At 31.0% G+C, this 27,409-nt stretch overlaps 14 protein-coding genes across 14 annotated transcripts; 7 read left to right on the top strand and 7 right to left on the bottom strand.

Moving 5' to 3' along the window:
• Nucleotides 1-76: 76 nt before the first annotated feature.
• On the bottom strand, nt 77-1,741 carry AGP8 (General amino acid permease; the record flags this gene model as incomplete). Its single annotated transcript, XM_011273545.1, has 1 exon — nt 77-1,741. One exon carries the CDS (start codon nt 1,739-1,741, stop codon nt 77-79), a length of 1,665 nt encoding a protein of 554 aa, XP_011271847.1.
• A 1,254-nt stretch (nt 1,742-2,995) lies between these two features.
• Nucleotides 2,996-4,171, top strand: GCV1 (glycine decarboxylase subunit T; the record flags this gene model as incomplete). Its single annotated transcript, XM_011273544.1, has 1 exon — nt 2,996-4,171. The coding sequence occupies one exon, from the start codon at nt 2,996-2,998 to the stop codon at nt 4,169-4,171; it is 1,176 nt and encodes a 391-aa protein (XP_011271846.1).
• Nucleotides 4,172-4,488: 317 nt separating this feature from the next.
• On the top strand, nt 4,489-5,654 carry ATP3 (F1F0 ATP synthase subunit gamma; the record flags this gene model as incomplete). Its single annotated transcript, XM_011273543.1, has 2 exons — nt 4,489-4,541; nt 4,829-5,654. The coding sequence occupies 2 exons, from the start codon at nt 4,489-4,491 to the stop codon at nt 5,652-5,654; spliced, it is 879 nt and encodes a 292-aa protein (XP_011271845.1).
• A 348-nt stretch (nt 5,655-6,002) lies between these two features.
• Nucleotides 6,003-7,127, top strand: BN7_5893 (uncharacterized protein; the record flags this gene model as incomplete). The annotated part of the gene is made up of 1 exon (XM_011273542.1): nt 6,003-7,127. The coding sequence occupies one exon, from the start codon at nt 6,003-6,005 to the stop codon at nt 7,125-7,127; it is 1,125 nt and encodes a 374-aa protein (XP_011271844.1).
• A 145-nt stretch (nt 7,128-7,272) lies between these two features.
• FIG1 (Fig1p) lies at nt 7,273-8,049 on the bottom strand (the record flags this gene model as incomplete). The annotated part of the gene is made up of 2 exons (XM_011273541.1): nt 7,273-7,946; nt 8,007-8,049. The coding sequence occupies 2 exons, from the start codon at nt 8,047-8,049 to the stop codon at nt 7,273-7,275; spliced, it is 717 nt and encodes a 238-aa protein (XP_011271843.1).
• Nucleotides 8,050-9,238: 1,189 nt separating this feature from the next.
• Nucleotides 9,239-10,162, top strand: BN7_5891 (Collagen alpha-4(VI) chain; the record flags this gene model as incomplete). The annotated part of the gene is made up of 1 exon (XM_011273540.1): nt 9,239-10,162. The coding sequence occupies one exon, from the start codon at nt 9,239-9,241 to the stop codon at nt 10,160-10,162; it is 924 nt and encodes a 307-aa protein (XP_011271842.1).
• Nucleotides 10,163-10,535: 373 nt separating this feature from the next.
• On the bottom strand, nt 10,536-12,581 carry QDR3 (Qdr3p; the record flags this gene model as incomplete). The annotated part of the gene is made up of 1 exon (XM_011273539.1): nt 10,536-12,581. The coding sequence occupies one exon, from the start codon at nt 12,579-12,581 to the stop codon at nt 10,536-10,538; it is 2,046 nt and encodes a 681-aa protein (XP_011271841.1).
• A 968-nt stretch (nt 12,582-13,549) lies between these two features.
• Nucleotides 13,550-14,698, top strand: BN7_5889 (Glutamyl-tRNA(Gln) amidotransferase subunit D; the record flags this gene model as incomplete). The annotated part of the gene is made up of 1 exon (XM_011273538.1): nt 13,550-14,698. The coding sequence occupies one exon, from the start codon at nt 13,550-13,552 to the stop codon at nt 14,696-14,698; it is 1,149 nt and encodes a 382-aa protein (XP_011271840.1).
• A 331-nt stretch (nt 14,699-15,029) lies between these two features.
• On the top strand, nt 15,030-16,256 carry CST26 (putative acyltransferase; the record flags this gene model as incomplete). Its single annotated transcript, XM_011273537.1, has 1 exon — nt 15,030-16,256. One exon carries the CDS (start codon nt 15,030-15,032, stop codon nt 16,254-16,256), a length of 1,227 nt encoding a protein of 408 aa, XP_011271839.1.
• A 212-nt stretch (nt 16,257-16,468) lies between these two features.
• FAT1 (long-chain fatty acid transporter FAT1) lies at nt 16,469-18,406 on the bottom strand (the record flags this gene model as incomplete). Its single annotated transcript, XM_011273536.1, has 1 exon — nt 16,469-18,406. The coding sequence occupies one exon, from the start codon at nt 18,404-18,406 to the stop codon at nt 16,469-16,471; it is 1,938 nt and encodes a 645-aa protein (XP_011271838.1).
• Nucleotides 18,407-18,634: 228 nt separating this feature from the next.
• On the bottom strand, nt 18,635-19,192 carry YPT35 (Ypt35p; the record flags this gene model as incomplete). The annotated part of the gene is made up of 1 exon (XM_011273535.1): nt 18,635-19,192. One exon carries the CDS (start codon nt 19,190-19,192, stop codon nt 18,635-18,637), a length of 558 nt encoding a protein of 185 aa, XP_011271837.1.
• Nucleotides 19,193-19,455: 263 nt separating this feature from the next.
• Nucleotides 19,456-19,983, top strand: BN7_5885 (uncharacterized protein; the record flags this gene model as incomplete). The annotated part of the gene is made up of 1 exon (XM_011273534.1): nt 19,456-19,983. The coding sequence occupies one exon, from the start codon at nt 19,456-19,458 to the stop codon at nt 19,981-19,983; it is 528 nt and encodes a 175-aa protein (XP_011271836.1).
• A 178-nt stretch (nt 19,984-20,161) lies between these two features.
• BN7_5884 (putative WD repeat-containing protein) lies at nt 20,162-22,915 on the bottom strand (the record flags this gene model as incomplete). Its single annotated transcript, XM_011273533.1, has 1 exon — nt 20,162-22,915. One exon carries the CDS (start codon nt 22,913-22,915, stop codon nt 20,162-20,164), a length of 2,754 nt encoding a protein of 917 aa, XP_011271835.1.
• Nucleotides 22,916-23,143: 228 nt separating this feature from the next.
• CCC2 (Cu(2+)-transporting P-type ATPase CCC2) lies at nt 23,144-26,377 on the bottom strand (the record flags this gene model as incomplete). Its single annotated transcript, XM_011273532.1, has 1 exon — nt 23,144-26,377. One exon carries the CDS (start codon nt 26,375-26,377, stop codon nt 23,144-23,146), a length of 3,234 nt encoding a protein of 1,077 aa, XP_011271834.1.
• Between the last annotated feature and the right edge of the window lie 1,032 nt (nt 26,378-27,409).

Raw genomic sequence — 27,409 nt, 5'->3', positions numbered from 1 at the left:
ACAAACTTCGATTTATATCATTACCATCTATTGTAAAAAAAGGCAAAACTATCATAACTTATGAATGGATCCATAATCATGACCATAATAAAGTCAACAACTTCCAACCTTTCAATTTAGTTGGTGGATCTTCTGGATTATTCTTTATATCTTCAAATAAAGGTTGTAATTCAACTTCATGAGATCTATAATATCTAGTTTTTTTATAAAATTTCCAAAAAGTATATAGACCAATAGTTAATGGTATAATGAAATAAGAACCAAAAAAACTTGCCATATCAAATTTACCTTTAACAAAATTCTTAAATCCACCAGTTAATAATAATATTAATGAAGCAATACCTGAGACCCATGCTGCTTGAATACCAAATTTAAATTTATGTGGTAATTGATCTCTTGAATAACCTTGAGCTTTCATTGCCCAATCCATATGAATACAATTTGCAGATATGAAAATCCAACCAACTAATAAATTTGCAGAAGTTAAAGATTGAAACCAATTGAAAACATTAGCAGCATTTTTAGAAACATTCATATAAGCTAATGGCATGAAAATTGCAACAAATATTGTACCAACCCATGGTAATCCTCTTTTATTAGTTTTTAAGAAAATTTTTGGTGCTTGACCTTTAACAGCAAGTGCAAATAAAGTTCTTGATCCATGAATAACAGACATATTCCCAGTACTGAAAGCAGATGTTAAAACAGCGGCATTGATAATATGTGGTAATATCTTAATATTTGCATTTTTTATAGCAACAACAAATGGTGATGAAGTTGCATTACCTGTAGAATTTGCAATTGCTTTATCATTTGGTGAAACAATTAAAGTTAAACAAAAAGCAGTTAAAATCATCATAATGGAAACTCTATAGAAAACACGTTTACAAGCTGTAAACACAGTTCTTCTTGGATTTTTAACTTCTGCAGCTAATGATGGAACTGTTTGAACACCACCATATGAATAAACAACACCTGATAAAACTTTCCAAAATCCAGCAAATTTACCCAAATTACCAGTTGTAAGATATTCTTTAAAAGGGCCTGGATCTTTCCAATATCTAAATCCAATAGTTTCATGACTTGGTCCACCACCTGAAGTTATAATAATAGAAACAAGTATTAAACCAATTAATAGAGTCATCTTGATCAATGCAAAACCAAATTCAATTTCACCATAAATTCTAACATCATAAGAATTACAAGCAATAATTAAAGCAATAATTATTGAAATCCAAACAGCTTGATTAATATCAGTCCAATAAGAAACAATAACAGCAGCTGCACTAATTTCACCAGGCATTATTGCAGACCAAACACTAATCCAACCATAAGCAAAAGCCCAAGCAGGATCAATAAATAATTCAAGATGACGAACAGTAGCAGAAGTAACAGGCATTAATGAAGCGACTTCAGCCATTGCCATTTGATTTAATCCAACAATCAATGCAACAATGCTATAAGCTAATAGCGTACCTAAAGGCCCAGCGGTAGCTAAGATACCACCAGATGAAAGGAAAATACCAGTACCAAAGACACTAACAAGTGCTAACATTTGAATATGACGTTGGTTTAATGATGTTTTTAATCTATGACGATCTTCATTGAAAATGGAACCATTATCAAAATCATTAGCTTTAACATCATCTATTGAACCTTGTTCTAGATCTATTCTATCAATATTATCAACATTGACAATGTAGTCATTTGTCTTTTTATCTATATCACTTGATGAGGACATGGTTAAATAAAATTGTGATTATGATTGATACCAAGAAAGACCAAGACTTAACATGAACTATATTTGTAGGAAAATTCTTGAGATACTTATATACCCGATTTCAAAATTCCCCTGAGCATTGTAAATCATCATTGATATCTGTATACTGGAAAGTATCTTGATCTTCAAAAGTTTACCAGGAAATAATACCTATTAAGGTAGCCAACCGAATCCTTATCATCAAAGTCTTTAGCAACACGAGCTTTGACTATCATTGTTGCAGCCTGTGAAACCTTTGGCAGCATATAGTATGATTGTGGTTCTCCATGATAAGGCGTAATGATACCATAATCCATATCAAAAAAGCATGTAAGTTCCCAATACTGTAACTATATCATCACTGATAAGAACCTGATAACAAAACAACAACAAAACAAAGGTATTAAGATAAACCCATCAACCCCCATTTCTGATCATCATGTCGGCTAATCTAAAGAAAAGAGCACCATGTTTGATCTTGAAACTATAATTTAATTTAACATAAACCGGCTATATTCACTTCTTGATTGTTCTAACTTCTATGATCTGATCTTTATTTGATAGGATAATGATTCAGGGATTTGAAAAAACGCGACTAAATTGTACTCTTACTATGAAAACAATATTGAAAAATTGAATCGAGATACAATATTAAAAGGGATCCAAGGTGTTAACGAGGAATCACACTTTCAATTGAATCTCATGTGTATTGATCTTGATATAACTTAACTTAACCAATTGCTTGTATTTCATAACGTCCGTACTCAATTGGTATTAAAGCGAATTATTCAACACCTATAACACTAGCACACAAACAGAAGAATACTGTGTATATATTTAGGGATAGATCAGGAAAGGAAAACACATAATCAAAATCTCTGCCACCACAATGGGAAATGCCTCATTTAGAATACAGAACGTTTTCAAAAGTTAATGAATAGTAGAATAGTACACTTGAAGGATTCGAATATTCAAAGGATAATATTTAAAATACTTTTGTATTATGTAATAGCTGACACATGAATCACAAGTAAAAATTGTACCAACGAGTGATGACTCCGGAAGCACAACGGTACTATGGGAGTTTGACTCCGGTCATCTGGGGATGTAAAAAGATTTAAATATAAAAAAACCTTTGAATCTCCTTTTAATCGTTAATATATTTGTTTTGAATATGATCTAGGTCTTTTTGGTTCAATCAATTGATTTGGTCTATTCATATACATCCACAACAAAATGTTCAGAAGAGCTTATTCCACAGCTACAGCTAATGGATTAAAGAAAACTCCATTATATGATTTACATATTAAATATGGTGCAGATATGGTTGATTTTGCAGGTTATTCAATGCCTGTTTTATATAAAGGTCAAAGTCATATAGATTCACATAAATGGGTTAGATCTAAAGCTGGTATCTTTGATGTCAGTCATATGTTACAACAAAATTTAAAAGGTGATGATGTTATACCATTTTTAGATAAAATTACACCATCTGATTTTAAAGCTTCAAAACCTTGGGCCAATCAATTAACTGTATTGTTAAACCAAGATGGTGGTATTATTGATGATACTATTGTGACAAAACATGATGATGATAAGAATTTTTATATTGTTACTAATGCTGGTACAAGAGAAAAAGATTTAGAATTTTTCAAAAATGAATCACAACCATTTGATGTTAAATTTGAACAAATTGATAATGCATTGATTGCATTACAAGGTCCATTAGCTTCTAAAGTTTTACAAAACTTCACAAATGAAGATTTATCCAAGATTTACTTTGGTAATTCTAAAATAATTAAAATCCCAGGTTTCAATAATTTAGATATTCATTTAGCAAGAGGTGGTTATACAGGTGAAGATGGTTTTGAATTATCAATTCCTAAAGATGTTTCAATAGAATTCACCGAAGCATTATTAGAAAATAAAGATGAAGTTAGACCAATAGGATTAGCTGCCAGAGATTCATTAAGATTAGAAGCTGGTATGTGTTTATATGGTCATGATTTAAATGATACAATAACACCAGTTGAAGGTGCTCTTTCATGGGTGATTGCTAAAAACAGAAGAGATCCAAATGTTAATAAATTCAATGGTTCTTCCAAAATCTTGGGTCAATTAGCTGATCGTTCATTAGTTAAACAACAAAGAGTTGGATTCACTTCAAAAGGTCCAGCACCAAGAGAAGGTACTGAAATTTATAGTAAAGAAGATCCAGAAAAGAAAATTGGTGTTGTAACATCTGGTTCATTAAGTCCTTCATCTTCTGAACGTATTAATATTGGTCAAGCTTATGTGGAAAGAGGTTATCATAAATCTGGTACTCCAGTATTAGTTAAGATTAGAAATAAATTAAGAGATGCGACAATTGCTAAACAACCATTTATTCCATCAAACTACTACAGAGGATAAACATCACATACAAATCTAATGAAATGAACTTGCCCACTCATCAATTGTAGTATACTAAATCCAAACTAGCTTCTAAAAGTAGTCATTTCCTTCATAGTTTACAATATTTCCTTATAACCCGAGTGCCCATACCAACATAATTCGCGGAAGTCACTGGTTCAAACACGCTCAGAAATTAATTGGTTGAAATCGTTTGAAAATTGACGAAAAATCCAAAAAACCCCCTTGAGAATTTGACCAAAAAAAAAGAAGTGAAAGAACTTGTTATTATTGATAGTTTTAAAATATAAGTGTAACCAACAGTACAATTATCCAAGATGTTCACCAGATTAGGTACCAATGCTGTTCGTACAGCTTCTCGTCAAACAAGGTATGTGGAATCAAAACCTTCCCCTGGTACTGTTTTGCATTTGTTGGGATTAGTGTGGGAATCTTGTTTTCGTCCAAGGAGATTAAAAGATTGGGTGTAACTGAATGAATTGATCCATTGAACAACAACAATTGAAAAAAATGATGAATAAAGATACTAGATTGGATCAATTGAAGTGTAGAATAAGATAGAAATCATAAAAATCAAATATTTATCCCCAACAATTGCCAGTTTTAGGCTTCTTTTTTTAGGTGTGAGATCTTTAAAGTACTAACAAAATTTTATAGAAACTATGCCACTTTACGTGATATTGAAACTCGTTTAAAATCAATTAAAAACATTGAAAAAATTACAAACACCATGAAAATTGTTGCTTCAACAAGATTATCAAAAGCTGAACGTGCTAAAAACACCGCAAGAGTTTATGATGCTGCTGATCGTGAAGTTTATAAACATGCTGAAACTGCAGCTGTTGAATCTGAACAACCAAAAAATTTATTAATTGTTGTTTCATCTGATAAAGGTTTATGTGGTTCTATTCATTCTTCAATCGCTAAAGCTACTAGAAAAAGAATTGCTGAATTAAACAACAATGTTGATGTTGTTGCTATTGGTGATAAAGTTAGAACTCAATTAAACAGAACTAATGCTGATAACTTAGTTTTAGCTTTCAACGGTGTTGGTAAAGAAACTCCAACTTTCACTGATGCTGCTTTAATTTCTGATGAAATTTATCAATTAAGTGATAAATATTCAAATGTTGAAATTTTCTACAATAAATTTGTTTCAGGTGTTTCATTCGAACCAACTATCAAACCATTATTCGATGCTGAAGCCATTGAACAATCACCAGCTTTATCTCAATATGAAACTGATCAAGATGCTAAAGTTCCAGAAACTTTATCAGAATTCTCATTAGCCAATGCTATTTACACTTCATTAGCTGATGGTTATGCTTCAGAAGTTTCAGCAAGAAGAAATGCGATGGATAACGCTTCAAAGAATGCTGGTGATATGATTACCAGATACTCTATCTTATATAACAGAACCAGACAAGCTGTCATTACCAATGAATTGGTTGATATTATTACTGGTGCTTCTTCATTAGATTAGAGGAATATGTCATTTATGATTATAAAAACAATTTAAAATATTCAATTATAAAAAACATCAATTTAGTAGTTATTCTCAGAGAGAAACTATAAATAAAAAACATACAATTATATACATTTTGTTTAAACGAAGAATTAAAACATCCATATAAAATTATAATAAAATGAATTTCATGATATATAAATTTGTTGTAGTTGTTGACACATTTACTATTTTTTGTTGAAGGTGATTATTGCGCAAGGATTTTCGAAAAAAAGCAGGTTCACCTATAAAGAACAAAACAAAACAACGCCAAAGGTCCTTCCTCGTCAACGCTCCATGAAGATATAATCAATTCGACTCGAAATCATGTCATCAAAAGATCAGATCAGAATACCGAAGTCAGCGTATCCCAAGGCATATCCAGAGTTTGATTCCTCGTTTATGGATGATTCGATAGAAGGTGATATCTCATTAAGTAGAGATTTCAACGATGCTGCTAATTCATCAACAACTTTGAATGGGAATATCAACGATTTGAACTCATTAAACTCCAATGATTCATTTGATGATATCTTGGAATCACCAATTTCTTCAAAACAACAATCTACAATTTTCAAAGAACCACAATCCCCCAAACCAAGAGGTTATGAATTCAAATTAAAGAGTTCAAATTGCACAGTTTATTTAACTTATCCAGTAACAAACATCGATATTGATAACTATGGGAAAGTGGATTATGAATTACATACAAAAGAGAACGCAATGGTTGTTATTATCCCAAATTCTAAAGGGTTAAGTGTTAATAATAAGAAATTGGCCGATGCTTACGCTATAAGAACAGGTTGTGTTACCGCTGTGTTGGATGTTTATTTTGGTGACTTCTTAGATCAACCTACTGTTCAACCAAATGATGAGCTAAAAGAGGTTTCTTTTATTGATCGATTCAAAAATTTGACTTTTGAAATGGCGGCTAATGTTAAGATTCAATATTGGATTCAATCACATTCATTTTTTGGCTCGTTTAATGAATCGGATGGTTCTTTCCAATCTACTTCTAATTGGATCACTGTGGAAAGTGCTATTGATGAATTGTTGACAAATCATAAAGTGACAAATGCTGTGTTGATTGGGTTTTCATTTGGATGTAATACTGTTCTTAGATCAGCTGTTGATAATAAAGATGATAGAATTAAAAGTATAATCGCTGTTCATCCATTATTAATCCCCAAGAATGTTTTTGAGCATATCAACAAATCAACGTTTTTGATTACAGGTCCACCTGATAAGTTTTATTCAAATGAAGAACTACAAAAATATAGACAAGATTTGAAAGGTCGTAATGATCCAGATTATAAATATTTACAATTCACTTCCAAAAAGGATATACCTCATGGCTTTGCAATTGCTGGTGATTATCCACCAATGAAAGTTTCGAATTTTCCTACACAAACTGCTCAACATATAACGTCCTGGATTTTGCAACACATTTAAAACTAAGATAATAAGAAAAGAAAATTAGATATAAAAAAAGATAAAAGTCAATAAAAGATAAAATAGATTATTGGTATTTGTGATGTGATTGGTTTAATCAATTGTCTTTATATAAAATGAAGAAAGAAATAAGCTGATGAACAGCTCAAACTTTTGGATCAACTTCTTCAATTTGTCTTTTCAAATCTCTTAAATGCAAAGCAACAATACCAATTGTTATGATTAAGAAAAATGAAAAAGGTGTCCAAGTCATTGCAGCAGCTTTACGACCAACATGTGCCATAACAATATCCATACTTGCACTCTGAACAAGATTCTTACCAGCATGTTGAGCGACATGAGCCCACATTGAACCAAGACCCCAAAGTAATGTTATAGCTGGTGCTAATACCAGATTAATTTTATTAACAATTGTTTTCATTGGTAATCCTGGAACTGTGATATATAATAATGTTAAAAATAAAATCAAAGTCAAAATAATTGTGGCAATTAAAACATATGGATGATTAATTTCATTTGAAAATTCTGATCCTAATCTAACTAAATCAATATCAGTTGAACTTGAATTTGAAGAACTTGTATATAATGGAATTGAAGTTTGACCAAATTGTGATACATTAGATTTTGAAGTACATGTTATATCATCTTTCAAATGAACACAAATACCCATATAACCAGATGTTACTTTTAAACTTTCATAATCAGTTAAATTCTTCTTAGCATAATTTGATTTAATTAATGGATATAATGATGAAGATTTATTAAATTGATATTTAATAAGATAAATTGATGAATAAGTTGAACTTTGTGTCGTTGAACCTAATAAAAGAAATGATAAGAGGAATACTGATATGAATAATAATATCAGCATCATTATACGTGGCATTCTTTTCAATGCAAACCAGACAGTTGTTAAGATCATTTTCGTTGATTGGTAATATGTATAGCTCTTTGTGATGTTTATTGAAAATTTACAAAACTAGAAAGAATAATCTTGAATCAAGGAAAACATTTGCATTTATATAGTATATAGATAGATCATTTTTTCAAAAAACCCATATAAGATACACTGCATATTATTCTAATAAATGTTTTAAATGAGTTTTCAAAGGTGTATGAATACTATAAAGTGTAGTTATATAAATGTTTCAGATATGAAAGACGTTTGGCTAGAACGGTAAGGGGCGCATACAATAACGGTTTCATGAAAGGATCAATCTAAATTTTAATCTTGGTCAAGTATAGTTACTATGAGATAAATTATCTTTGAAGGGCTAGAATTGAAAAAGATTTATTATTAAACACGGATTTCGTAGGATAAATTTGATGTTTTCTTGTTCTAACTAGTTGGGCGGAAAGGTGTATAGTATCATACATGAGATTTGATTAAGAAAACCAATAGAATCTCAAGGAGAGAACTACGATTAAACATCACACCATTTACAGGTATTTGATATATTAGCTACATGATTTGGTATATGTAACTCTTTATGGATACTATATAAATTGCAAGCACTCTGTGTGGTATTTAAACTGCCCTTCGCTTTCAAATAATATTTCATCTTTTTGTAACTGTAATCGATATACTTGATCGAATTAAAAATACATATTTGGGAGCTCTAGCTATAAGATATATGTCAAATACACAAGTGTAATATACTGCTCATAATTTTTAGCTTTATGATTGTATGATACGGCCCTCATAACTAACATAGTAAGATGCTAATATTGTATAGAGTAAGCTTTAAAACCACTATGAGCAATCTTGTCATAGCCAAATGACATCATATTTAACGACAATGACACGATATCAACTACAGTAGCCTCTTGTTGCTACACTTTAATGACCTTTGACACAAAAAAGATCATCCATATTAGGGTTTTCAATGAAGCCTTTATTATCCTCTCGGGATCAACACCCAAAAGCGTATAAGTCCGAAGCACATCAATTTCAATCACAGGTATAAATTCTCAATATTTTGAAGAAACAATAGGTATCAAATATGATCGTCAGAATGACCAACAATGATATATAAAATGACTGATATATTCATTTTTTTCAAGTCTAATAACCATATTCTTGGATACTAGACCAAAAGTATTGACTAATAATGCTGTTTTTCAAATCATTACTTTTGTTAATCACTTTATTAACAACAATCTCAAGTTATGTTCTTGATCGTGAGAACAATGACAATACACTGCAGAAAAGCAATTCATTGTTTAACTCATCTATTTCCATAGCCAATAATTATTCCTCTCTCACATTAGGAGCTCAAGAAAATGTCCATAATACGATAAAGAATGATACAAATATCGTTATTGTCAGTAATGACAATTCAACAAGTTTAGATGAGAAACCTCAACCTCACAACAAATTCTGGGGGTGGCTTGGTAGTCTTGCTAGCTGGGGAGGGAGGGCAGGAAGGGCAGGAAGGTCAGGAAGGTCAGGAAGGTCAGGGTCAGGGTTCTCAGGTAGTTCTGGGTCCTCAGGTAGTTCAGGTAGCTCAGGAAGGTCAGGATTTTCAGGTTCAAGTGGATCCAGTGGTTCGAGTGGTTCTAGGGGTTCAAGTGGATCAAGTGGTTCGAGTGGCTCTAGAGGATCAAGAGGATCAAGTGGATCAAGTGGGTCAGGTGGTTCAAGAGGATCATCTGGGTCTTCTGGTTCAGGTAGTGGAAGTCGTGGTTCTGGTTCATCAGGTAGTGGTTCTGGTGGCTCAGGTATTGGTCAAGCTATAGCTGGTGGAGCTGCAGCAGGGGCCGCTGGTGGAATAGTTTATCATTTTTTGAATGGTAATGATCATGATACTATTAGAACTGCTTATTATACATCGCAAGTTTCAGGAGTTAATCAAAGAATTACCACTGTTCTTAACACAACAGCTAACTCAACAGCTACTAGTTCAGCAAATGGTGCTGCTAGAATGGTTCATGATTTTAAAAGTTTCCCTAACTATGATGGTATTGCTTCATTTACTAGTCCTGTTTATTTAGGATTTGCTTGTTTAATATTTGTTGTTTTCTTTCTGTTATAATTTGTCTTTAGTAATACGGACTTGAATTTACAAGCTATAACAGACGTGTTCTATATATCATGTTACAATTTATTTTTTGATACTTTTATTTGATAATGTATATAAATTTATAATACAATTTACTTTTGTTTGAGATTTCAACATGTAGTACTTTCAGCTCTACGTATATCAGCTTAAAATATAAATCAAACGTAACATCTCCCTTAAAAAAATCTATAAATTAATTACCTAAATAATAATAAATATGTTTTTATATATAACTTAAAATGCAAATACGGTTGTAATTTTAAACCGAAATCAGCAATCATAAATAATTAAATATGATAATATAAATATATCAATGTCTTTCATATAATTCTAATCAAAATAAATCTCAATCAACAGAATCATACAACTTTTGTAAATCATAATTTTCTCTCCAATAAGTCCCCTTTCTCTTCAAGACAACTAAAACAACAGCCCAAAGAACAATCAACGCTGCAAGCATCGAGTACATTGGACCAGGTTTCATACCTTTAATCATTGGTTCAGTAATGAAAACAGCAACAGTTGCAAATATTTGTCTAACAAAATTATTTAATGCAACACCTGTAGCACCACGACCTGGTAGCGAATCAACTAAATAAGTAACAACAGGGCCAATAGTCATCATACTTGAATAACCAAATATAGCAGTTCCAATTAAAGGTGTTACCCAATGAGTATGGAAATGGAAACACCAACCAATGATTAAAAGAGCAATTGGGAATGTAACAACTGCTGAAAAAATATTCCATGAGATTCTTGATTCTGGAGAATAATATCCATTACGTTCTTTATCTTTTCTTAATAACCAGTCTGTCCATTTCCCACCATATATGGATGCAAATATATAACTAACAGAATTTGGAATATATGCAAACCCAATAAATAATGATTTCCATTTATACGGTTCTCTTGCGAATTCATATTCAATAGTCATATTAACAAAATATAAAATCCCAAATGATATTGCTGAGAATGATATAGCTAATGCAACAGGTGGATATTTTAAAAAGACTAAAGATTTTAATGGTTTTAATGTTAGATCAAATAGTTCTTTTTTGAAACGTTCAGTTTTTGTTGGTTTATGATCTAATTCTTTTTGAATTTCTGTTTTGATTTTTTCTAAATCATTTGATTTGATTTGTGCAATTCTTTCATCTCTTTGTGAAGTTGTAATTCTAAATAATTCTGGAGCCATAGTTTCTTGGGGTTGACCTTCAGAATTGATATCAAAAGTTGATTGATTTCTATTTGAAACTCTTGAAGCAATTCTTTCAACTTCTAAATTATCATCAGTTGATGATGGTGATGGATTTTGTTTTTCATTACTATCTTCGGATGCAGAACTTTGAGATTCTTCATCACCATTTGATTTTCTATTTTGTCTTTCAGCTAAAACTTTTTTAACAATTTCTTTATTATCCTGGGTACGTAAAGTTTCTGGTAATACAATAATAACCATTATATCCAAGAAAACAGCCATTATAACTAAAAACCATTGAGTAGATCTCCAATTCCATCTAGTCAATAATAATGACCCAATAATAGGACTTAATAATGGAGCCATCAAAGGACCCAAGTAATATAAACCTAAAGCTCTACCTCTTTGCTCTGGAGCATAAATATCTGATATTGTACCAGCACCAACACTTTGAACACTAGCAGAGCATCCACCTGCCAGGACTCTCATTCCAATTAAAGTATTAATATTTGGTGATAGGGCACATCCAATACCAAATGCAACATAAAGAGTAAATGAAGAAATATAAACAGATCTTCTACCAAATCTTTCACTAAATGAAGACCACCATAATGGGAAAACACCAAGTGATAATAAATAAATACCAACAGATATATTAACCATAATTGTTGTAGTTTGTAAATGTTCTTTAATATCTTCAATAGCTGGTAAAATGATTGAAGTACCCATAGGACCAATCATTGCTGAAAATGCAACCATAAATACTATAATATATTTTAATCTTTCAGGATATTCTCTTGCATCTTTAAATTCTGGAATTAATGAGAATTGTGCTAATAATCCACGACGTTCTTTTCTTGGTCTTTGTAATGATCTATCAGCCAATACTGAACCATTAGTTGTAGTTTTCTTATTCATAGTGGATGTTAATTGAACAGGATCTTGTTGTTGTCCCTCCTCATCATCTTGATTATTTGATTGTGAGGTATTTAATGATAATTCAGAAAATGAATCATGGAAAGATGAGTTTCGACTATGTTGAGCATGAGGAATATAAGGTTGATCTTCTTGAGCAGCAGGGCTTTGTGAATTCTCTTGAGTATATGCTTGAGGTGGTTGTGTATTGTATTCTAAATCAGTAGTTGAACTTGTGATTGATTCATTTGAATGTGTGATATAAGGTTCTTGAGGCATAATGTTGAAAAGTTTTCATGTATATATGAATATGAGGTATGATAATAGTAAATAAATGAACACTTATGACAGTGTAAACATTCTAATTATCCAATATATTAATCAAATCAACCTATAGTCATCTATATTTCCAAAAGGGAGAAATTAAGCTGTTTAAAAACCTTTTCAAATATAATGATAAAGTTCGTTTTTAGGTATATCGCCGGGTCTAGGAAGTATGCTTCCGAGAGACTCAGTATCCCTCACGAGACCCATTCACTCGACAGAGACTACATAGTTAACCAAAGACTTTACCCATATGAGACCTCTTTTCCTTCGGAAGTGTGTTGATAGTCTCAGAAACCACCGGAAAAACAACAATCACTATGAATCATTTTGCCAGTGGACCGTTTCCAGACTCGATTTTAACACATTTAACTTTATAGATTAGCAAAAATCTATTGAATTTCGACAGGATAAAAGGTTTAAAACGTGGTAATAAGCTTAGTGTTTCATAGCCATCTTGTTGTAGTGTAAAGTATGGTTTCTAAAGTGACATTTTCCTGAAATTTGAATAGGTTTTGGTAGAATTGTACTATAGAATATTAAAAGAATCGCGCAAAGGAGTCAATTAAGCTTCAAGCAAACATATGGTTGAGTATAAAACAAGATGCTAAGATTTAATCTGACGCATCGAAGCAGGTTGAATAAACTTTAAAACAGTGTGCTTTCACTTCTGGAACCCTTTGAACTTTAATATCATAGCAATATTCTCAACTCTTCTTTTCTTAACTATGTGTTAATTTGTACAGAGTCTCAACGGTCGACTGTTTTTCATATAGTGGAGTCAGAAAAAAATCGAGAAAAAACATGTCAAGTTGAAAAATTATTATTATACGGATAATCTTTAAACTTTCTATAGTATTTAGGTTATTCTACTTGATCCCTGAATTTAATTATCTAAAGGAAAGACTAATTTCACAATCAAGATGCCTAACCAAGAACCAACAATTACAACTTCAACTTCAAATGAAATCGATATCGATTCTCATGATAATTCATTACCAGTTGTTAAAATCTTAGGTACTGGTGGTACTATTGCTTCAAAAGGTACTACAAATACTCAAACTGCTGGTTATAAAGTTGATTTAAATATTGAAGATCTTGTTAAATCAGTTCCAGATTTAGCAAATATTGCACATTTAAAATATCAACAAATTGTTAATTTAGATTCAAAAGAAATAAATTCAACTCATTTATTATTATTACATCGTGAAATTAAAAAATCTTATTTAGAAGAAGGTATCAAGAGTTTTGTTATTACTCATGGTACTGATTCTTTAGAAGAAACTGCATTTTTCTTAGAATTAACTGTTAGTTATCCAGATATTGTTATTGTTATTACAGGATCTATGCGTCCACATTCATCAATTTCATCTGATGGTTCATTTAATTTGTATCAAGCAGTTGCTGTTTCAGCAAATGAAAAATCAAAAGGTAGAGGTGTCTTAGTTGTATTAAATGATTCAATTGGTAGTGGGTTTTATATTACCAAATCAAATGCAAATTCTTTAGATACTTTTAAATCAATTGGTCAAGGTTATTTAGGTAGTTTTGTTGATAATGAAGTTCATTATTATTATCCACCATCAAAACCTTTCCCAAAATCTCTAAGTTTTGAAATTGATTCAGAACGTTTAACACGTCTTTTACAATTTAGTTCAAATCCAGATTCTGCTAAAAGAAGACATGAATTCCCAGAAGTTACCATCTTGTATAATTATCAAGGTTTCAATCCACAATTAATTGAATTAGCAGCTCAACAAATGGATTCAAAAGCTCTAGTGTTTGCATGTTCCGGGGCAGGTTCATTAACTGATGAAACTAATGAAATTTTAAAATGGGTTTGGCATAAATATAACATCCCAGTTGTCTATTCTAAAAGATCAATGGATGGTACTGTTCCAAGAGCTTCATTACCAAAAAATGATAATGGTGAAGTTTATAAAGGTGCTATTGCAGGTGGTTATCTAAATCCACAAAAATGTCGTATCTTGTTACAATTAGCTTTGAATCAAGGTTATAATGTTAGTCAAATTAAGAGTATTTTCGAAAGTGGTGGTATCTATGGTGGTTAGATTCCATTTCTTTAATAAATATTTTCCCTAGAAGGTGTTTTAATTCAATAGTTTTGTTAGAAGTTTAAGTTCTTTTGTAGTTCTTTGTAGTAGTTCTAACTTCTTTGTAGTTCTTTATGTGTCATTTTGAGTGCCCTTTCAAAGCGTATAAAAAATCAACAAAAAACCGTTCCGTGGCGAACAAATATCAACAACTCAACAGATTTGAGATTTGAGATCTGAACTGGGTTGAATTGAATTCGTTTATAAGAATTGGGAGCTGCCGGTTTTCTGGTTGAGATTGATTTAGTGCTTCAAAGTGTTTGGATAGGATTCAAAGTTTTTTGTTAAGATGAGTGTCACGATATTGGGTATCGCAAAGTTTATATTTAACGTGATTTTGTTCATTTCTGGTTGTTTAGCCATCGTGACTTCACAATTCATTGGGAAATTGGTGACATTTGGTAATAAAGAAGTTTTGCAAGCATGGCTGTCACATACAAAGGAACATTTTATCGTGTTATTAACCACAGTGGTAAATATTGCTTCAAAATCTCCAATAAATATAAGAATTGTAACAGATTCCAAAACTATCCCATCTTCAAGATTTAAAATAAATCCATCAAATGGTAGATTAGAAACTTCACAACCTTCAAACACAGTTTTGATTGCAAATCATCAAATTTATACAGATTGGGTCTTCCTTTGGTGGTTAACTTATACAGCTAAATTAAGTGGATTTGTTTATATTGTATTAAAAGCTTCATTGAAAAAATTACCAGTTTTAGGATATGGTATGAAAAATTATGGTTTCATCTTCCTTTCAAGAAAATGGGAAACTGATCAAAAAACAATGGGGAATCAATTAGCTTCAATTGATGCAAATGCAAGAGGTAAAGGTTCAGTATCTGGTAATGAACCTCACAAAAATTCAGAAACTGGTAAAGAAACTTGGCCAGTTGGTGAAGAACAACATCTTTCATGGCCTTATTCATTAATTATTTTCCCAGAAGGTACAAATATGAGTGCAAATACAAGAGGTAAAACTCAAATTTATGCTGAAAAAGTTGGAAGAAAACCTTTCAACCATTTATTATTACCAAGAACTACAGGATTAAGATATTCATTATTAAAACTTCGTGGTACTGTTGATGAAGTTTATGATGTTACATTAGCATATTCTGGTCTTAAAGCATCTGATTATGGTCAAGATATTTATAAAATTGAAAAAGTTTTCCTACAAGGTAAAAATCCTGAACGTGTTGATTTTTTCATAAGAAGTTTTAAAATTAATGAAATACCCATTGGTAAAGAAGATGAAACTCCTGAAGAATATGCAAAATCTCAAAAAAATTTCGAAGAATGGTTATTTAATGTATGGGCTGAAAAGGATGAATTAATGAATAATTATTATGAATATGGTTCATTTTTATCAGAAAATGATGATCCAAAAAATTTTGGTATATTGGATACAACTTTAAAAGTTTCAAAATTTGATTTTTTAAAAATTTTCACTGTCCCACTATTATTAATCTTATTAGGAAGAATTTCATATCAATTATACTATTTATTTCAATAATTTAATTATTATACCATATATTATTATATCTCATGACCAAAGCTAGAATACAGGAAAAAGCTATACATATCTATTTATGTTATGAACAATAAAACAAAAAAAAAATACTGCAAAAGTTAAGCTAACAAGCTATATATAAATATATTTATAAATGAATGACGTACACACCACCTTTCTTTAAAATCATATTCTCCTTCAATTTAATTCCGTATCTAAAGTTTAATCTTCCCATTTGTAATATCATCCCAATCATTTTGTGTTAATTCTTCATATTTACCTTTATTTAACCAATAAATAACTTTATCTCCATTTTCACCTTTTGGTAATTTTTGATCTCTATATTGCTTTTTAGGAATTTTATGATTATCAGATTCTCTAATTTTATCAACAAACTCAATGAAAATTGGAATTGCATATTTTGGTAATTCTTGTTTTAATGAATTATAAATTTCTTTCAATATTTCATCTTTGCTTTTGATAGTATTTGGTTTTAATTCAATTACTGCTGAACCTGCACGACCTTCATGATTTGGAATACGTACACCAACAACAACAACTTGACTAATCTCATTAATTTTATCGAAAAACTGATTCTCCACTTCAGTTGCACTTACATTTTCTGATTTCCATCTGAAAGTATCACCTAATCTATCAACAAAGAAATAAAGTCCATTTGAATCACTTTTCAATAAATCACCAGATCTAAACCATGCATCACCTTTCTTGAAAACATTTCTAATAATTTTAGATTCAGTTTCCTTTTTATTACCTAAATAACCTTGAAAAACAGTTTCTGGATTCTTTGCCCAAAATAATTTCATTATTAATTCACCAGATTCTCCAGCTTTAGTTCTTTCACAAAATCCTTTTGAATTTCTATATTCAATACTTGAATCTTCAGGATCCATCTTGATTAAAGTTTGTTGATATGACAAGATATAATTAATCAATTTCCCATAATTTCTACAAGCACCAATACCATAATCACCCTTTTGGAAAGAAGTTAATGCAATTGGTGATTCTGTAGCAGCATAAAATTCTCCAATAGCATCAATACCAAATCTATCTTTAAATTCTTTCCAAATATCCCTTCTTAATCCATTCCCATATGCAACTTGTAAATTATGATTTTTTTCATCTGGATGTATAGGTGAATTTAATAAATATCTACAAACTTCACCAACATATTGTAAATGAGTAGCTTTTGTTAATTTAACTTGGGTCCAAAGTTTACTTGCTGAAAATTTTGGTGATAATGCCACTGCAGCAGCTTGATTAAATGTAGTACATACCCCAAGTACAGCGGCTGTTGAATGATATAAAGGCATTGAGGTGAAAACTATTGATTCTGGTTTTATTCTAACAATATGACCATAAAGTGAAGAACCTAACCCAGCTTTACGCCATGACATGATTGCAGGTTTTGGTAATCCAGTTGTACCTGAGGTATAGATTAAAGCAGCTGTACCCCAATCATGATCTTGAGATCTTCTTGTAGTTGGTCTAAATTTTAAACTATTTGGATCTAAAATTTCTTGTAATAATTCATCTTCATTAAGGAAATGTAATTGAACATTTGGTAATTCTTTTGTAATATCATCTTGTGTTTCTTTTATAGGTCCTGCTGCATCTGGTTCAATGAAAACTTGTGATATATTTGCAACTTTTATAGAATGAACCAATGGATTACCTATTGTATTAAAATTTATAAAAGCTGGTGTGGCACCTAAATTCCAAAGAGCATACCATAAGAAGATGAAAATTGGTTTATTTGTAGCATCAATACCAATAGTATCATTTTCTTTAACACCATATCTATGTGCCAAAATTTCTGATAATCTAAGGATGATATCATATAATTCTTGAAATGTATACTTCTCAAGTATATAAGCATCATCACCTGTATGACCTGGATTAACTCTTGGATAAACCAAAGCTAACTTGTTTGGATAGTTAAAGACCGCTTTCTCAAATATGTACCAATATGATACTCTTCCTCTGGCAACGTTGGATGCATGTACAACAGCTTGTTTGATAACATATGGTATGATGTACATATCATCAGCTATATGTGTGTTTTCATCAATAGCTGAGAATCCCTGGTATCCCAATTCCACAGATTTCGATACAAGGCCTTTTGCAAATTCCATCTTGATAGTTCTATAGTCTTTTAACGAGTGTGTATCTGATAGTGTTTGCGATGTTTGGATTGAATTGTGTCGTTTATGAACAAAGACGTTTCCGCCTTCTTGTTAGCTACTTTAGCATTTATCGCCAGTTTCTTACATAAGCAATATGATAGAAATTGATCAAATCTACACCAGAAAGCAAAATTATACTAGCCTAGAAATTAGCAGAATATCAAATATCTATATATTTCATTTAGTGGAGCCAGAAGCAAATCTCTTCACAGTCTCACTATTAGCCAGCACTGGGTTCAATAAAATACAACTGAGGAAATATTCAAGACCTCTTCTTCTCTTCACCAAAAAATCGTTATTCAAATTACCAAATGCCTTTTTGGGTGGAAGTTTGGGTATTTCAGTATTATTTTTAGGGAACTCAATCTTCAATATGTTTCTAAGTGAATCAAATTCGCTATACCTTTTCAATAAATGTATTTGTCCTTTACTTGTAGTTTCTATCGTTATTGACCATACTGCGAATTTCTGTCCAGCACCTTGACCTGAAACGATGGTACAATCTCCTATTCTTACATCTTTTGCCCAAGTCTTTATACTGTTCCTATTCACTGTGATATTACTGTGATTGTGACTATCATTGTTGTTCTGTGAGTTCGAGACACTGTGATTCTCAGTTGTTTCTTGAGTATTGTTGTTCACCTCCTCATCATCACTTTCGTTATCCACCATCTGAATGGGCACCGGTGGGAGGTACCGTATCTTTTGTTTCTTTCTTCCTTCTTCCTGACTCATTTCATGTAATTAGATTCCAGATAAACCAACTTGTTTATTGTTCTGATCTGTTCAACTGCTTTTTATGTCAAATAATTGTTGTTAAATTTCTGGCTGCTTTGAATCTCGGAAATTTGTATTTTGTTGTGCGGTGCTGACCATTTGTTTTTCCGATAGCTTTCAAAAAGTAGTATAAGCAAAAATCTGGAGAATTTTATAACAAAAAGTTGTAGATAGTTAGACTAGGCTCAAGTATTCTATGATCCATAGCACTAAAGATAATCATGGATCCACTAAAAGGCAAAATAACACCATTTCAACGGCTTTGGCATCAATGGAAATCCCTTAGAAATGTACCCTTCAGAAAAAAATGGTTTGTGGGTTATGATCTTGATGCAAATACATATTGGGAATTTTCAAATGCAAATAATCCAGTAGGAAGATTAAGAAGGATAGTTGAATATCATGAAAAGGGGAAAAACTTCACAGACTATAAAATCCCACCAAGATGGATTCAATGGTTAAGACATACAAGATATGATTACCCAAGTTTACAAACTTTAATTGCAGAAGAACAAAGACAAGAAGCAATGAAAATATTAGCTTCTAGGGCTGATGAAAGATGGAAACAAGAATCCGTATTGGAAGAAAATAAAAGAATATTGAATGAAAGAGTTAGAAGTGCCAATCAAGCTATTGGAAGATCTCCAGATGAACAGTTTGAACAGAATACTAATGAAAGACAACAAAATCTACTACGTGTTGAAGAAGAATCACCAATCGAGTCTGCAAATATTCAACCAAGAAGGTAACTGAAACATTATATATATATACATTATTTATTGAAATTATTTATTATTTATTAAAATTTATCCTCAATTGGAGAGTATATACCAAAGCTGGTATACATGAAAATGCAATATACAGAAAATTGTTCTTTGATTGGGAGCTTCTTGAATAGCTATTGATGGATGAATATATAAGCATTTATTACTTAGTTGTATTTGGATTCACGTTTTCCTTGTTTTGAAATAAATCACACATTTTACCTATGATTTGTGAATTATATTTAATAAGTAATTGTTCCTCAGTATCGAAAATTTCATTAATTTCTCTTTTAACTAATTCCACATCTTCTAATGAATATTCTTCAATATTTTCTTTAAACCTTTTCAAATTACTTATAACTTCTTCAACTTTAATCTTACCTTGTTGTTCAGAAAGTCTTGTCTTGGAATTAACCATTATTGAAGATCTATGATTTTGTTTAACTGTGGTCGGTGTTGATGGTGAACTTATAAGTCTTGGTGATACTGGTCTTGGTGAACTTTTAGGTGTTGATGGTGATAAATTAGTTTTTGTTGAGCTTGACAACTTGGATGGTGTCATACGTGTTGTTGATTGTAATCTTGAATTTATTGGTGATCTAGGGATTGAAGGTGAAATTGGTTGTCTTTTAGATAACGGTGTAATACTTGTTGGTTTCTTAATCTTTCTTGTAACTTTTGGTGGGGTAGCTAATTCATTATATTTTTGAATTGTACCTTTAGGATTGGAGTCTTGTGAGTTTTGTTGTTGTTGTTGTTTTGAATGTAATGACCATGCAAATAAACAGCCACTATTACTCAACGATATTAAATGAGTTGGTGAAACTAAAACAAGTTCACTTATACTTTCAGAATGACCATAATTTACTGAAACTTGCTTATTATTCAAGAAATTAAAAGCTCTAATACTTTTATCTGAGCAGGAACATATTAATAAATTATCTTGTGTAATTTGTAAATTATCAATCAATAATGTTTCATTATCATGATCATATAATTTAAATGATTTTGTTGATTCATAAGTTTCACCATTATAAACAGTAATGTTTTTGTCATTAGTGGCTATTATTAAATCACCCTTGTGTAAAGTCATGGCTAATGGTGAGCTTTTAACTGAAATAGTCTTTTCTTTAGTAATAACTAAACCTTGCTCTGGGTCAATATTAAAATTATGAATTGAGATTGATCTATCTGCAGAGCTAACAAAGATCTTGTTGTCGTTATATTTCAAATTTAATAAATTACCTCTATGATCATCTAAGGTTTGGAAAACCGACCATTCATAGGTAATTTCATCATTTTCTGGAACTTCATCTTTGGAACCATCTTCATTTTCTATACGTTTAGCTAAAACTTGTATCATTCGATCTCTTCCGATACTAACAATGATTTCAAATTTATCAATTGTGAAATAAGTTAGCCCATTAATTGTAAATTCATGTGATGGTGTACTGAAGACTAATTTACTATCTGAATCGAAAATTGATATAGTACCATATGCATCACCCACTATGACTCCCCCATCTTGAGTCAGATCTAAAGCAGTAACATGATTTGAAATAACCTTATTTGGTAATTCTTCGATAATGACATTTGCAAGAAGACTGATATCAAGAGTTTCTTTGTTGATAACTTTCACAACACCTTCTTTAGTCCAGCTAACAAGTTGACCATTTGACGCAATCTTAACCCCTGATATACTTTTAGATACTATATCGATTAAATGTCTTGTTTGAGATGTTTTGGTTTCAAAAAGTTGGATTTCTTCATCTGATGTTAAAAAAATTAAATATTCTTCACTTATTTGATCAATTGCAGAAATTTTTGGATCAAATTTAGCTTTTGTTGGTGATTCTAATGATTTATCAAAATTCTTAGTTAGTTCAGCATGGAAATCACCCAGATCTAATGAGTGTATATGATCTGAACCTATCCAAAGTTTACCATTGAAAGAATCTTTAAAGACTGAACCAATAATCCCATCATCTTCACTGAAAGTATGTCTTACACTCAAAACATTACTTGCTGGTTCATATTTACAAAGTTCTCCAGATGCTGATAATAATAACAAATCATCAATATCATCACCTGTAGCATAAACAAAATTTCCATTTAAGAAATCACCTAAAATGACATTCTTACCATCAATCATTGATTTTGTTTCAAATTCTTCAAATTTCCAAATCTTGATATGTCTTATCCCATAAGTCACAAATTGATTATCTAGCCATAATATACCATTGATTTGTGATGTACAACGATTAGCACCAACTATTGAAGTGTTTGGTCCATTCAACTTCCACAAATACAAGAAACTATCATGATTAACACCAACACTTAATAAATATTTAGAATTTGGTGAAAATTTCAAAGCTAAAATACCAAAATTATGTTCTGTTAAACTTAATATTGGGAAATCATTTGAATCAGGTGCTAATGAAAATATTAAGATTCTTGGTTGGGAACCAGTTTCACCAATAGCCAAAAGTTTTTCATCTGGTGATATAGCAACACATGTAATAGCCTTAATTTTTTGAATTTGTCTAGCCGGTGAGCTAGAATTCAATGATAGATCACCCAATTGATTACTAACAGCTGTATCATTACTTATAGTAATTGTATTTGACAATTTTAAATTTCCATATTGATCTCTTTCATCTTGTGATTGTTGAGGTTGAATCAAATTTAAATAAGCATTTGCACTATTACTATTATTATTTGTACCAATTGACGCGTTATAAGCACAGAAAAATCTTTGATCTGATGATAATGAACCTGTTTCTTTGTCAATTCTTGCAACAACAACACCACCGCTTGCAATATATGCTATTAAATTGGTGGAAGTAGCTATATTAAGCTGATTGTTTGAAGATGTTCCATAAATCCTGTCTATTGATAGTCTGGATTCATTGCTCATTTTTCAATTGACACCGGGAAATTAGCTTTTTCAATGTGGTGATGATTTGTGTTTACCTTATTTGTTTACATTTCGGTATAGATTTTTAAGGCATAGGCGCGCACGATCGCGGTATGATAAAGATTCGATTAACTTCTACAAATATTTGAATTAAAATATGTATCGTATATCATTAAATTATAAACAAGGAATTAATTAAAAATTATAAAGTATTAAATAAAGCGTTACCTAATGTAACAATCCTTCACGAAGTTCAATATCATCAGCAGTTATATCTTGTTTTTTATCTTTGTTAATCATTCTCTTAACAGAATCTTTCAAATTCCATTTAGTGTTTTTAGTACTTGGACCACCTAATTCTAAATCATAATCATAACCTTCATCATACGAAGTAAATTTAGAAATATCTGGTGGTGTCCATGTTTTCAATAACAATGAACTAACAACAACACTAACAGAACTAAAAGCCATAGCTAACCCAGCAACTAAAGGATTCATATGAATACCCCATGGAATTAAGACACCCATTGCAACTGGTAACATTGTTAAATTATAAACACATGACCAGAACAAATTCCATTTAATTCTTTTCAACGTTGCGATTGAAATTGAAATAGCTGAAGTTATACCTGATAACTTTAATTCATTATTCAATAAAACAATGTCAGCAGCTTCTAATGCAATATCAGTACCTGATGCAATAGCAATACCCAAATTAGATTGTGCTAATGCTGGAGAATCATTTATACCATCACCAATAAATGCAACGTTTAATCCACGAGATTGGAAATCAACAACTAGTTGTTCTTTTTCATATGGTGAAAATTCAGCATAAACATTATTTGGAGAAATACCAACTTGTGCAGCAATATTATTAGCAGCTTTTTTAGAATCACCAGAAACCATTGCAACTTGGTAACCATTAGATTTCAAATAATTAATAACATTAACTGAATCTTTTTTAACTTCATCTTGTAATTCTAAATAACCTGCATATTGACCATTAATTGAAACATGAGAAATTGTACATTCGGAATCAAATTTAATTCTATCATTGTTTTCCTTGACGAAATCATCAGAGAAAACTTTTAAATTACCAATTACAACATCAAATTTTTGTCCATTCAAGTCAACTCTTGCTTCAATACCTTTACCAATTTTAACTTCAGAAGATTCAATGAATGATTTAAATTGTCCTAATCTTTCCAATGAATATTTTGTGATGGCAACACCAATTGGATGTTCACTCTTAGATTCAACTGAACCAACGATATCTAAAACTGTATCTTCAGACCAATCACCAATAGTTTGAGAATTTTGAACAACCATAGATCCAATAGTTAAAGTACCAGTTTTATCAAACAATAAAACATCAACATTATTTGCACTTTCCAAGACATCACCACCTTTAATCAAAACACCATTTGAAGCACCAACACCAGTACCAACCATGATTGCAGTTGGAGCAGCTAAACCTAAAGCACAAGGACATGCAACAACAATAACAGAAATTGCAATTTTTAAACAAATATAAACTTTACCATTAACATTATTGAAAATTGCTGGAGGGTTTGGTAAAGCATAACAAATTATAGTCCAACAAATAAAAGTGAAAATAGCTAATGAAATAATAGTTGGAACGAAAATACCTGCGATATAATCAGCAAATGATTGAATTGGAGCTCTATTCATTTGTGCAGATTTAACTAATTTAATAATTTTTGAAAATTGGGAATTTTCTGAAGTTGTTGTAATTTTAACAAATAAAGTACCAACACCATTAATTGAACCACCAATAACTCTATCGGATTCTTTTTTATGAATTGGTAATGATTCACCAGTTAATAATGATTCATCAACTTCTGATTCACCACTTAGGATGAACCCATCAGCTGGAATTTTTTCACCAGCTTTAACTTCAACAATATCATTAACTTGTAAATAATTAATCGGGATTTTCATTAATGTATTGTTTTGATTAGCATCAAATTTTTCAGGACTTGCCACAATTGTACAATCAGTTGAAGTTAAATTGATTAATTTTGAAAGTGATGATGATGTTTCAGATTTTGCCTTATTTTCTAACCATTTACCTAAAGAAACAAAACAAATTAATAAAACACCAGTTTCAAACAGTGTCTTTGGTGTATGAGATTGATCATTTTTCACAATTGAAATCAAAATAGTTAAAACTGAAAAAAAATAGGATATACTAGTTGAAACACAAATTAAGGTATCCATTGTACCTGAGCCATGTTTAAATGAATTATAGGCATTTATGTAAAAAAATTTACCAACACCAAATTGAATATATGAAGCTAACCCCCATTCAATCATTGTTTCCATGTATATACCATGAAGTAAATGTGAGGAGATATCAACATCAGTTTCTGGAAAGACATTATTAACGATAAACATTGGAACACCAATTAAAAAAGATTTAATAAAACTTGATTTCCAAAATTGAATTTCTTTAACTTTACTTAATGAAGAGATTTGTGAAGTTGTATCCAATACATTTTGTGGTTCTGCTTGAATACCTAAATTATGGAAATCTCTAACCAAGTATCTAACACCAGTCTTTGTTGAATCATATGTTATAGAAATTGTAGTGGAATTAATCATATTAGATGAAATATAACCTTTTACCCCTGATAATTGTTCTTCGATATCAATTAAATCAACATTTGTATCCAAGTCAAATTTTGTGGTTTCAAATAATGGTGATTGATTTTCCTCGGTGATTGTTTCGATGATTTCAGCATCAAATCCACAATCATCTATAGTTTCTTTGAAAAGTTGAGGATTAATTGATTGGAAATGTTTGATTTTAGCTTCTTCGGTTACTAATGAAACATCAGCACTGACAACACCTTCTATATCATTCAATACATTGGTTATACTTGAAGTACAAGCACCACATGTCATACCTTTGATAGAAACTATAGTTTCTACTAGATCAGTTGGTTTTGATAAAGATTTAGTCAATTCAATAGTTTCCAATATTTCTGCATCAAACCCAGCATCATCAATTGCTTCTTTCAATTGTTCTGGGGTGATTGAATCATTATGTTTAACAACAGCTTCTTCAGTAACTAATGAAATATCAAATTTCAAAACACCAGCTTTAGGTTCAATAATTGATGTTATAGCTGAAGTACAAGCACCACAAGTCATGCCTTGAACACTTAATTTAGTTTCATATATCTTTTCTTGTTGTAAAACTTGACCATCTGAAACATCATCTTCGGTCGATATCACAATAGCATCAAATCCACAATCTTCTATAGCATCTTTAATAGCTTCAGGTGTAATAGCTTTTTCATGTTTAACACTAGCTTCTTCCGTTATTAAAGAAACCGAAGCTTCCTGAACACCCTCTATTTTCTCCAAAGTGGACGTTATAGCTGATGAACAAGCACCACAGGTCATACCAGAGACCGTCAGCACAGTCAATACCATTTTCTATAGTGTATATGAATATGTAGTTAAGTAGGCGGTAAAAATTGATGTTTATTGATTATTTAAATATGAATAGTAGCTTTACTTTTTTTTATTAATAATGGTTGTATGTGGTTATGTAAGCGTACTATAAATCATTTATACGGCATGGAATTTTTTTAATTAAGCGGGTGTTTTCATGGCGGTCTTTGAATGTCTTTTATGAAAAGTTTTAAAGCTGTGTTATATGTTATATATCATGGTTATTTCTATTGAAGGATATTGAAGGATGATCGATCACAGGCAGTGATAAAGTACTCCCTGAACTTAACAGTCACTTACTATATCGATGTAACTTGTAAGTTCATTTTGCAGTATAGTATAGCTTATTTTGTGCCACTTTTATCTAAGCCGATCACCGGAAAGCGCTGTATATATAGGCTCCCCAGCTCACCTGAACATCTGATGGTTTAAAATTTAAAAATTATAAGCTATCGATCACCACTGGAGCTATACTAAAAGCTATATGTATGTTTGAATACAAAATTGCAATAATTGGAGGTCTGACTTAGATCTATATACTTAATATTGCAATTCCAGTTCAAAATCCATGAGCTTGTTCCTAAAATTATGATACAATATACTAGATCATGCAGTATCATATAGCTGAAATGTTCACTCAATTAATGAGTTTTTCTATTTCACAGCTATAGCTACTCATGAGTAATAACCTTGTAAACAGGGCGTCACTGAGCAGCTTTGGATATAAGCCAGAATTATCCAATGTAGTGTCGTACCACTTTGATCGAATACTATATGAATATATATCGAATCAACTTCTAGCATTGATACGTCATGTTAATTTTGTATAATCTTATATTAGTCTAAATCAGCTCTATTGAAAGAGCTCTACAACATAATGATTGTATATCAAATGTATGAAAAAAATGTTAAGCCTATTGAATTAAAATTACGTCCAAATCTTATATTAAAGCTCTGAAACAATAATAAATATAATCAAGTAGGCCATTTCGTTGATGTATATTGACAATA

This window comes from Wickerhamomyces ciferrii, contig 00238, assembly GCF_000313485.1.
Source record: "Wickerhamomyces ciferrii WGS project CAIF00000000 data, strain NRRL Y-1031 F-60-10, contig 00238, whole genome shotgun sequence".
In the NCBI taxonomy this organism is placed as follows: domain Eukaryota; kingdom Fungi; phylum Ascomycota; class Saccharomycetes; order Phaffomycetales; family Wickerhamomycetaceae; genus Hansenula; species Hansenula ciferrii.
The sequence above is the reverse complement of the archived record's forward strand: the minus strand, read 5'-3'. Positions and strand labels throughout refer to the sequence as shown.